Genomic DNA, 12,706 nt, shown 5'->3' with positions numbered 1-12,706 from the left:
AAAAATTATAATCATCCTCATCAGTTCACTCAGTCCCATGTAATTAATTTTTTTTATTCTTGATTTTTGTTAGCACTTTTATGAATTCATCAGTTTTCCATTAGAGCTCTGAAAATGCTTATTCATTCAGTTCAGCAGTACAGTCAGTTACCAGAAACCTGTACTTGTCAGAGCCTTTTCTATGAATTCCTTGAAGATGAAACCCATTTATAGGAACATTTTTGCAAAAGCATCAGAGTACACCCAGAACTGTCTGTAAATGACAAAAGACTTAAAAATGACCACGGTTAAAGATTTGATGAAAGTTCATAATAATGCAATTGACAAGGAAATTTAGTTATTTCTGAGATATACATTTTAAAGTAATAACTAGAATTATGACTTATAACATTATACCAAAACATATAAGATTTTTAGAAATTTCATGTCATGTCTGAAACATTTATATTAACATATTTCCATACAAATAACCCAAAGAAAGTTTAGTATTAGTTGGGGTTTTTTTTTGTTTTATTATACTGCAGGTTCTTATTAGTCATCAATTTTATACACATCAGTGTATACATGTCAATCCCAATCGCCCAATTCGGCACACCACCATCCCCACCCCACCGTGGTTTTCCCCCCTTGGTGTCCATACGTTTGTTCTCTACATCTGTGTCTCAACTTCTGCCCTGCAAACTGGTTCATCTGTATCATTTTTCTAGGTTCCACCTACATGTGTTAATATATGATATTTGTTTTTCTCTTTCTGACTTACTTCACTCTGTATGACAGTCTCTAGTGTGGGACTTCTGAATGCAACTCTAGAAGCTAGAATAAATGAAGCTATGACTTAAAACTTCTGAGGGAAAATTACTTCCAGCCTAGAATTTGATATCTAGCTCAAACTATCAATCAGTGTGAGGGTAGAATTTTCAGATGTACATGGTCTCAAAAAATTTACGTCCTTCACAACCTACGTTAGGAAGTACTAAAAGGTATACTTCATCAAAATTAAAGTGTAAACCGTGAAAGAGGAAAAGATCCAGTAAACCAAACACTTGCAAAGGAGAGGGGAAGAAATTCTTGGGTATTAATGAAAGAAAGTTTCAGGAGAAGAGCTGTGCATCAAGCCTAGAATGGAACCATACCCGAAAGGAACAGGGAACACAGGGCTCCAGGAAGAACGTCCCCAAGAACAGTAAGAAACAGAGAACACACGTGATGTGTTTGTCTACAGTGGAAGATGTTCTACAGGTCTGTAGCAGAATTTGAGGGTGAATTAGTTACAGGTATGTAGAAACTAAGCAAGTGAAAAAAATGAGACAGTGATTAACTCCAAGAAAAACAAAGTTGTACAGGAAAGGAAATTTCATAGTAGTATATCTTAGCAATGAAGAAAGTTATGCGTCACAATAAAGTAAATATTGACTATTACCCTAACCCAAAGTTATGTAATAACTATACATGGAGCATAAGCGGTGGAGGAGTGGGGGTGGGGGGTGGGGTGAGGAGGAGAGAGAGAAAGAGAGAGAGAGAATGTATGTGTGTTGATTGCGGTGCATAAGAGAGTAAAAAATCCTCATTTTCCATAGAAAGATGACAAAAATAAAGTACAAGTTGAAAAAAATCAAGAATAACAATCAAACCATATTACTTAGAAATATGGAGGTAAACGTAAGAAGAATCAGTGAAGGAGACGAAAGCAGTTGCTCTGGGAAGTAGCACAGACAAGTAGGAAGGTGTACAGCAGGGAACTGCTGCTTTTTGTTACAAACCTTGGGGTGCCACCTGGTTTTTAAACAATATGTATGCATTACTTTGAGAAAAGTAAAAATTAAAAACAAAATACCTCAGTCTAAAGCAAACATGGCAAAATCTGTTAACCTGAGTGGTGGGTATTCTGGGCATTCATGTTATTCTCCAACATTACATTTAAAATAATTCCTACTTTTTTAAAGTTTCCTTTCAGTTCTAGAAATGCCATTAACTTGTCATTCAACATAATATTAGTTGCCCCTATTATGTGGAAGAGGAAGAGCATTAAAAAAGTAAAATAGTATTCCTTATCTTAAAGATAAAAAACTATGAATTCTATAGTTTAAAAAATCTTAAATCCAAATTACTTTTCTCAAAGGAAAGGCTCTTTGATTTTTCTTTTCAAAAAATTTAATATTTTGAAGAATGCCTTGAAAGAAAGTTTTGTTTGATGTATCAAAGAAAAGTTCCAAGACATGATACATATAACAAGTGGGGAAAAAAGAAGCTTCAGAATAACCTGTATGAATACATTTATGTAAAATAAAACCAAACAAAAAAGACCAAACTGCTTCATACATGTGTATATGTACAAATACATACAAAAGTACATGCAACAAGATCTGGAAGAAAACATGCCAAACTGTTAATAAGGCTACCTCTGGGGAGGCAGGTGGGCTTGGGGATGGAAAGAAGGTAATTTCAGAGTTTATTTTCACTCATTTTTGATTAATAATTAACATACATAGTAAGAACTTCAAATGGCAAAAAAGACACACACAGTGAGGACCAGTCCCCACCTCCCCCCGCCTCATGTCAGCCCTTGGTCCCCTTCTCCAAAGGCAGCCTCTTATTACTAGTCACTTACTAGTCATTTGTGTACCTTTTAGCCTTATTTCAAATATACGGAAGAACATAAGTCCACAGGATTTCCCACAGATAGTTTACCTCCAGGCTGCCTTGCTGAATTTTATACACCACTTGGGGATTCTCCTGTAGAATGCTGCCGTAGAGCTCACGAAAATGGGCTATGTTGGGCTTCACAATATTCAACACTTTTGCCTTATCCTCTCCAACCACCATCCGAAAGTCACCTGGTTAAAACAAACAGAAAAACGAATCTTCCACTGCGAATTCACATTCTGACCTGTGAACTACAGTCCCCCAGCTGACACTGCACTAGTTCAACCTCGCAGGATCTCTCATTCAAAACACTTGCTTTTTCACCTTAAAACTGGGAACACAGTACCCCAGAAATGCAGGCACATGTTCGGGGGGAAAGAGAGCCTCTCAAATCACAAAGCCCTTTAGCAGTTAAAATATAGTTACCTAAGTACAAAAGGTAGTCACCATTGAGAGGTTAATATGTGTTTGTTTTTGCAATGCAGAAGCTTCTGTATTTATAAACTTTCATCTTGTAAACAAAACTCTGCCTGTGACCAATCACAGAGATGGGGGCTGTGTGCCTCACCACAGCTGTGTCCTTGGTACTGCTTACTCAGCTTGGCCCTCTTGCTGTTTGCGTGAGGGCTTTTGAGGTGCTTTATGAATATAAATAACCTTATTATATTTGATAAGGGCAAGGTTTACATTTAAGATAAACTTTAAAGCAGATATAATTAAAAAAATTGCAAGTGGTGAACTTGCTGATCTTCTAGAGAAGCCAAGAGGCAACTGGGACTCCTGGGGACACAGACACTGATGGTGGCCATTCTGAGGAGCTCATTCTACCATGAGGACACTGGTGCTGGCAAGTGCCATCTTGGAGTCCTCCCTCTAGCCTATTAGCACAAGGCCTGCTCATTACTGGGTCAGAACCAGCCCCAGGCCCTACAGCCAATCACCCTTGGACAAACCCCAACCACCAGCAAGCCAGTGGCCACCACACAGGCAGGGCCTGACAGCTAACTGGGCCAGGGACCAGCCCTGCCTATGAGCATGCCCAAAGAAGTCAGCCCCACCACAAGAGAAGGGCCCATGTGGCCCATACAGGGGGCACCCCTATATAGTCCTGGTGACCAGAAGGAAGAGTGCTGCTGGGACCCACAGGACGTCTCCTACATAAGGCCACTCCTCCAAGATTGGGAAACATCCAGCATCACCCTGATGCCAAACCAAACAAGCAGGCAGCATCACCCTGATACCAAAACCAGACAAACATGCCACAAAAAAAAAAGAAAAGAAGAGAAAAGAAAATTACAGGCCAACATTAATGATAAACTTAGATGTAAAAATCGTCAACAAAATATCACCAAATCAAATTTAACAATGTATTAAAAGGATCACACACAATGATCAAGTGGGATTTATCCTAGGGATGCAACAATGGTTCAATATCTGCAAATTAATCAATGTGATACACTGGATTAACAAATTGAAAAATAAAAATCATATGATCATCTCAACTGATGCAGAAAAAGTTTTGACAAAATTCAACATCCATTTATGATCAAAACTCTCAACCAAGTAGGTATAGAGGAAACACACTGAACATAATAAAGGACATATATGATAAACATACAGCCAACATCATATTCAATGGTGAAAAGCTGAAAGCATTTCCTCTAAGATCAGGAATAAGACAAGGATGCCCACAGTCGCCACTTTGATTCAACCTGGCATTGGAAGTCCTAGCCACAGCAATCAGACAAGAAAAAGAGGTAAAGGGAATCCAAATTGGAAAGGAAGAAGGAAAACTGTCAGTGTTTGTAGATGACATGATACTACACATAGAAAATCTTAAAGTTGCCACCAAAAAGCTATTAGAACAAATGAATTAAGTTGAAAGATACAAAATTAATATACAGAAATCTGTTGCATTTCTATATACTAACAATGAAATATCAGAAAGATAAATTAAGAAAACAATCCCATTTACACTTCCATCAAAAAGAATAAAATACCTAGGAATAAATCTAACCAAGGAGGTAAAGGACTTGTACTCAGAAAACTATAAGACATTGATGAAATAAACTGAAGACTACACAAACGGAAAGATATACCATGCTCATGGGTTGGAAGAGTTAATATTGTTAAAATGACCATACTACCCAAGGCAACCTACAGATTCAGTGCAATCCCTATCAAAGTACCAGTGGCATTTTTCACAGAACTAGAATGAATAATTCTAAAATTTAAATGGAAACACAAAAGACCCCAAAAAGCGAAAGCAATCTTGAGAAAGAAGAACAAAGCTGGAGGTATCATGCTCCCTGATTTCCAATTATACTACAAAGCTACAGAAATTAAAACAGTATGGCACTGGCACAAAAACAGACACATAGATCAAAGGAACAGAACAGAGAGTGCAGAAATAGACCCACACTTACACATTCAATAAATCTTTGACAAAGAACGCAAGAATATACCATGGGGAAAAGACAGTCTCTTCAATAAATGATACTGGAAAACTGGATAGCTACATGCAAAAGAATGACACTGGACTTCTTTCTCATACCACATACAAAAATAAACTCAAAATGGATTAAAGATGTAAAAATAAGACCTGAAACCATAAAACTCTGTCCATATGAGCTTTAATATCAGTCTTAGCAATATTTTGGGGGGCTCTGTCTCCTCAGGCAAGGGACATAAAAGCAAAAATAAACAAATGGGACTACATCAAACTAAAAAGCTGTTGCACAGCAAAGGAAACTACCAACAAAATAGCAGTCTACTTAATGGGAAAAGATACTTGCAAATGATATATGCAACTTATACAACTCAACAACAAAAAACCCCAAACAACCTAATTAAAAAATGGGCAGCAGATCTGAATAGACATTTTTCCAAAGAAGTTTTATAAAGATGGCCAATAAACACCTGAAAAGATGCTCAAATCACTAATCATTAGGCAAATGCAAAATAAAGCCACACTGAGATACCACCTTACACCTGTCAGAATGGCTATCATCAAAAAGACTACAAGTAACAAGTGTTGGCAAAGATGTGGAAAAAAGGGAACCCTCATTCAGGAATGTAAATTAGTACAGCCACTACAGAAAACAGTATGAAGGTTCCTCAAAAAATTAAAAATACAACTACTGTATGATCCAGGAATCCCACTTCTGGGTATTTTTCCAAAGAAAACAAAACACTAATTTGAAAAGATATATGCACTCCTATGTTCACTGCAGAATTATTTACAACTGCCAAGATATGGAGGCAACCTAAGTGCCCACTGATGGATGAATGGATAAAGAAGATGGGCTATATATATATACACATACACACACACACAATGGAATATTAGCCATAAAAAAAGAATGAAATCTTGCCATTTGCGACAACATGGATTGACCTATAGGGTATTACACTAAGCAAAATAAGTCAGAGAAAGACAAATACTGTATGATTTCACTTATATGTGGAAACTGAAAAACAAAACAAACAACAAAACTGAAACAGACTCACAGATACAGAGAACAAACGTATGGTTGCCAAAGGGGATGGGGGAGAGAGATGAGTGAAATAGGTGAGAGAGAGGAAGAAGTATAAACTTCCATTTATAAAAGAAATGTCACAGGGATGTAATATACAGCATAGGGAACATAGTCAGTTACATTGTAATAACTATGTATGGTGACAGATGATAGCTAGACTTATCATGGTGATCATTTTGTAATGTATAATAAAAATATAAAATCACTGTGTTGTACACTGCAACTAATATAATATTGTAAGTCAATTATACTTCAATTAAAAAAAAAGCACCAAAAGGCTGCCTCTATATGATGCCAAAGCATCTGGAAAAAAAGTATGAAATTTAGTTTAAGAAGAAAAAAGACTACGCTCAGTTTAAAGTTAAAAAAAATTGCAAGTGGTGAGAAATGAGGAACCTTACATTGGCCTGTGGGATGAACTGAGCTGCAAAATACTAATTCCAAAGGACAAAGAGCAAGTTTTGAAACAACCTTAAAGTGCCCTACCTTGCCCATGCCACTGGCAACCATCAGCAAGATATGGGGGCAAAAGAGTGATGAAATGGGAAAACCTGTGTGAATGCCTATTGGGCTAACGTTAACTCAGAAGAGGCTGGCCACACGTGAGGAACCCCTGGGGAAGCTTGGAGAAAGCCATGTGGCTGAAGCCTTTGCTGGGCAGATAGAAAGAAGTCTGGGGGAGGAGTGAGGTGGAAAGAGCAGGCAGATACCTCAGCTGCTGAGGAATCCCCTGGGGGGAGGGTGACAATGTAACGTATCATCCGAACTAGGTCACCTTTGAGGGTGAAGTGGGCAATGCAAAGTCATCAGGACAAGTATTAACTGGGCAAACCAGGACATGTGGTTACCCTCACCGATTTCTTTTCTTGGGAGCAGGGAAGGGAATCATCAAAATTATGACCAGCCACAGCAGATCTTCTAGAGCAAACTGTTGGTCTGTTTGGAAAAATAAAAAGATATCCAATAGTCAGTATGTACTTCAGTAAGGAATAAAATACACTGGATTTTTAAGCTTCAAAGGACCAACTTACACTACAATTTGGTAGAAAGCATGTGGGGACTATAAGCTTTGGAAAAAGAGTTACAAACAGCCTCTGGAACCCGACCTTTGTGAGATGAGGTCGGGACTGGTTAGGGCAGTGAGCTCAAGTGAATCCTGTCCTAACAAGCTGCTCAAATACAGACAAGACTGTTTTTTTCACTATTATTTTAAAGGGAAGAGAGTTACATAGTTACCCTGGGATGACTGCTAGTGAGGGTGTAGAGAAATTGGTTCTTTCACATAATGCTTTTGAGTTTATAAACTGCTAACATACTTCTGGAAGCGGTGAATGATGAAACCTCATCTCTGGAGAGGAAGCCCCAAGCAACAAACCCAAACAGAGGTTAGGAGGCAAGCTTCGCTGAGCATTTGCTTTGTCATATTACCTCATTTGTCCACACACCTGTCCTCTCCGGTGGATGCTGCCCTATCCCGATCTACCACGAAGGCAAAAGAGACACAGGAATGATGGAACCCGCCTGAGGTTTCACAAGAAGCAACTGAATACATTCCACACACACAACTGTTCACTGAAGCACTATTTATAACACTGAAATCCTGGCAGCAACCAAATGTCCCACGACAGGGGAACGGTGCACCCACACCTACCACGGAGCAGGGTGCAACCACTAAAAATTACAGGCACGACACACTGTGAGATGTAAAATGACCATGTAATAATGTGCAGCTAAGAAACCAGGATACAAAAGTACAAGACGGAAACAACTGTAAAAAAACAGGAAAAACAAGACAAAAGGGATATTTTAAAATGGTTATGTTTGCTCTAATAAGATACACATTTATTGTGGGCTTTTTAATGGCCTGTGCTTCACACAGGCTGTCTAGTTCAGGGCTGGCAAAGCCTCGTAAAGAAGGTACTGATTGGGACTTCCCGGGTGGCGCAGTGGTTAAGAATCTGCCTGTAAGAGCCGGGGATATGTATTCGAGCCCTGGTCCGGGAACAACCCACATGCCTCGGAGCAGCTAAGCCCGTGCACCACAACTACTGAGCCTGTGCTCTAGAGGCCGTGAGCCACAACTACTGAGCCCACGTGCCACAACTACTGAAGCCCACGAGCCTAGAGCCCATGCTCTGCAATGAGAGAAGCCACAGAGATGAGAAGCCTGTGCACCGCAATGAAGAGTAGCCCCCACTCGCCGCAACCAGAGAAGGCCTGTGTGCAGCAACTAAGACCCAACACAGCAGAAAATAAGTAAATTAAGAAAAAAAAGAAGGTACTGATTATTCTCAATTTCAATGATGAGGAGATGGGGTTGCAAAGACAGCTTGCCCAAGGCCCAGCCACCTCTTAGTATCAGGGCAGCAATGTCTTCGGTAATAGCTTTACTTCACTTTGTAATTTTCCTCCATTTCCCTCACTTCTGTAACGTTGGCACACTACTTCTAGCATTTTAAAATAAATTCGCAGATGCACAGATGTGCTAGCTCAGCAAATGTGAATGGAGAGGCAGCTGGGTTAAGTTTCAATTGTGTAAATCCTTACGCTTTTATTCAGAGCCTATAAATGTCTTCTATTAATCTCTGAAGGGGTGAAATGTCATCAAACTCTGAATCTAACAGGCTGGCTCGGAAGTGAAAGATCAAATTGCATCACTGTTGAGTTCTAAACATTTGTGCCATTTCTTCTCCCCTGTACATTCCACAAACAAAAAGTTCTTATATTTTAGATAGTAACTTTCTGAGAGAGGGACTGTACATTACCAAAATGTAAGGGTATACAAATCCAAATCCTCCCCAAAGAACAACTGCATGCCACAATGAAAGGAGCTGGAAAATACCATGGACTTTCTGAGAACGCGGACTGAAGCTTATTCGTCCCTGAACCGCCAGCTCCTCACGCACTGCCTGGCACAGGAAGGCACATCAATAAATGTCTGCTGAATTGAATTTCTCCAATTGCTGTGCAGCAGAACCGGCTCAGCCATGGGGAACAGCAAGCAAATGGGCTTATTATCTGCTGCTTCAGAACAAAATGAATAAAATCGTGAGCACAGCATGAACCAGCATCTGATCATAGGAATCAATTTTTCTTACCTGCAAATATATGTTTACAACAAAATACAGGGATTGAGAAAAACTGACTGCTGACTTTTATTTTATGCCTCTACTGGTGGGTTTATCATTGCTCAAGCCAGAGAACTGCCAGTCTAATTCAATGGGTAACCAAAAGGGTAACCTCTCCTTGACTTGAAATAAGACAAACTCAGAGGCTTGTAACCCATCTGTAGCTGGCCTGCTCTATGATTCCAGCATGTCTGCAGCAGTCAGGGACGTTATTACAGAGGTAGGGATGTGAGTGGAAAGGCCCCGGCTCTCAAGTCTGGCAATGTCCCAGGGTGGCTGCAGTTGAGTTACTTAACCTTTCTCAATCAGTTTCCTTCTCTGCAAAATGTCTGTAATAGTCATACTAACCTCACAAGATTGCTTTTAGGTTCAAATGATTAAGGTGTTAGAAAATGCTTTGTAAATAGTGAAGCAGATATTGTTGTGATGATGTGTATATGGGAAGGGCAAGGACAGAGGGTGCAGGAAGCCCTGAGTTTTTAAGATACTGGCTGGGTAACTTTCCCCTCTTAGACTAACTGCACTACCACTGTCATCTCAGTTCAATAAATATCTGGGTGGTTTCTAAGTGCCAGGAGCCGTGCTGAACTCTGGGGATACAAAGATACAGGCTCTGCCCAGGAGGTAAGTGACATGAAAACAGAGCACTTCAGTGCAGGTTACAACGTGGGACTCCCATGTGAAAGTGTTCAGGAATAGGAGCCCAAACTGGAAGTCCACACGGCAGCATAATACTCATTGTAAACAGCTGTGGGTTTTTTGGAGATGTAATCCACACACCATACAATTCATCTATGTCAACTACATAATTCCATGCTTATTTACAGGGCTATGCAACCATCTAATTTTAGACCATTTCAGCCTCCCTAAAAGAAACCCTGTACCATTAACAGTCACTCTCCCTCCACCCATCCACCCCCAGCCCCAGGCAAAGACTAATCTGCTTTCTGTCTCTATAGATTTGCCTATCCTGGACATTTTATATAAGTGGAATTGCACAACATATGGTCTCTTATGATTAGCATAATGTTTTCAAAGTTTATCATGTTGTAGCACTTATCAGTACTTATTCCTGTTTACGACTAAATAATATTCCACTGGATGGATGTACCACATTTTATTTATCATCTCTCAGTTGATGGGTATTTGGGTTGTTTTTACTTTTGGGCCATTTTTTATGAATAACGCCGCTATGAACATTTGTGTATGACTTTTCGTCTGGATATATGTTTTCATTTCTCTTGGGTAGATACCCAGGAGTATAAGTGTTGGGTCATATAGTTACTCTAAGTTTAATATTTTGAGGGACTGCCAGACTATTTTTCCAAAGCGGCTGTACCATTTTACGTGCTACCAGCAATGTACAAGGGTTTCAGTTTCTCCACATGCTCGTCAACACCTGTTCTCACCTGTCACTTTGGTTATAGCCATTGTAGTCGGTGTGAAACAGGGTCTCTGTGGTTTTGTTTGACATTTCCCTAATTACGAATGATGCTGAGCATCTTTTCATGTGCTTATTTGCTATTTGTATACTTTCTTTGAAAAAATGTCCTTTGCCCGTTTCTATATTAGGTTATTTGTCTTTTTACTGCATTCTAAGAATTCTTCATACATTCTGGATACTAGTCCCTTATCAGAGACATGATTTGTTAAGTATTTTCTCCCATTTTGTTGGCTGCCTTTTCGCTTTCTTGACAGTTTTGTTTGCAGCACAGAAGTTTAATTTTTATATAGTCCCATTTATCTATTTCTTTTGTTGCTTGTGCTTTTGGTGTATACCTAAGAAACCACTGCATAACCCAAAGTGACTCTTCTAAAAGTCTTACAGTTTTAGCTCTTACATCCATGACTCATTTTGAGTTAATGTTGTGTAGGGTATATGTTAGGAGGTCCAACTTCATTCTTTTGCATGTGGACAAAATAATTCTTATTTGAAAAAAGATGACTAAGGCAGTATTTCTAGAAGGCAGCCTAACACATCATTTGAAATACATCCCCAAAATACCTCCATGGCACGTGGAAGAGAATGAGATAAGAATAAACAGCTGATATACTTGGTGATATAAATTTGAATCATATATAAATTTTTGGGGACTTCCCTGGTGGCACAATGGTTAAGAATCCACCTGCCAATGCAGGGGACACGGGTTCGAGCCCTGGTCCGGGAAGATCCCATGTGCCACGGAGCAACTAAGCCCATGCGTCACAACTATTGAGCCTGCCTTCTATAGCCTGCGAGCCACAACTGCTGAAGCCTGCGTGCCACAGCTAGCAAAGCCCGCGCACCTAGAGCCTGTGCTCTGCAACGAGAAGCCACCGCAGTGAGAAGCCGGCGCAGCGCAATGAAGAGTAGCCCCCACTCGCCGCAACTAGAGAAAGCCTGCGCGCAGCAACGAAAACCCAATGCCGAAGACCCAACGCAGCCAAAAAATAAATAAATAAATTTATTTAAAATAAATAAATAAATAAAATTTTCTCTTCCTGTAGAGAACACATAACGGAGAGGTGTAGGGAGGGACGGGGAGGAATCAGATTTACGATACTGGTTCAGGAAGGAACCAATGTCACAACCATGCACCCATTCATTCATCAAGTATTTACTGAGCGCCCAGTACATGTCAGGTACCACTGTAAGCACTGGAGGACAGTGAGCAAAGCAAGGCAAAAACGTCTGCCCTCAGCATCCTAAGTGGTAGAACAAAGACCAGAGACAAGAATCCCAACAAATAAACAGTACTTCAGACGATGGAAAGTGCAAAAGCTGCAAAAGCTGCGAAAGCTGCGAAAGCTGACCGGAAATGGGGAGCGAGACACAAGGGGCCCTGGGGGAAGAGTGTCCCAAGTGTAAACCAGGAATGACACATGCCTCACAGACACTTTGCAGAACAGTGATGGGCTAAGAGCAAGGGTTCTAGAACCAGAGTGCCTGTGTTCTACTCCAAGCTCAGGACTAGAAGCTACGTGACCCAGGACAAGCTACTTACTTCTCTGGGTTTCGGTATCCTCAAATGTAAAGTGGAAGCAGCAGTAGTTGTTAGTTTACAAGTTTCCAGGATTAAATGAGTTAATACATGTAAAGCACTTAGAACAATACCTGATACACAGTAAGTAATCCAGAAACGTTAGATATGACTGGTGATTAACATCCCTTCAGGAGTGTTGCATGCTCAGAAATTAGCAAGCGACTGAGTAAAAAGAGTTCCAAGTGAGGTTTCAGCACAAGCTCGAGCTTGCCAAGCCTGGAGAAATATGCTTCCAAATTACTGAAAGAGTCAATCCCCAACATGCAAGTCATTCGATGACACTGCTTGCAAGGTCACAGATGGTGTGACTGTCATGGAATAAATCTTAACACTCTCACCCCAGAGAAAATGTTTCTTTACCGGCTTTGACCAG

General features: G+C 40.1%; 1 protein-coding gene across 3 annotated transcripts in view; it reads right to left on the bottom strand.

The window, feature by feature from the left end:
* The window catches only part of TAMM41 (TAM41 mitochondrial translocator assembly and maintenance homolog), a gene marked incomplete at its 3' end in the record, with an annotated part of 108,471 nt that overhangs the window by 76,419 nt on the left and 19,346 nt on the right, over positions 1 to 12,706 (bottom strand). For all 3 annotated transcript variants that reach the window (XM_082848862.1, XM_082848860.1, XM_082848861.1), the window contains exon 5: positions 2,689 to 2,834. In XM_082848862.1, the coding sequence (XP_082704988.1) occupies positions 2,689 to 2,834 (146 nt within the window). The remainder of the gene's footprint in view (positions 1 to 2,688; positions 2,835 to 12,706) is intronic.

The sequence above is a fragment of the Leucopleurus acutus genome, assembly GCF_964270905.1.
Source record: "Leucopleurus acutus genome assembly, chromosome: 10".
Classification (NCBI taxonomy): Eukaryota; Metazoa; Chordata; class Mammalia; order Artiodactyla; family Delphinidae; genus Leucopleurus; species Leucopleurus acutus.
This window is presented reverse-complemented; position numbering and strand designations above follow the sequence as displayed.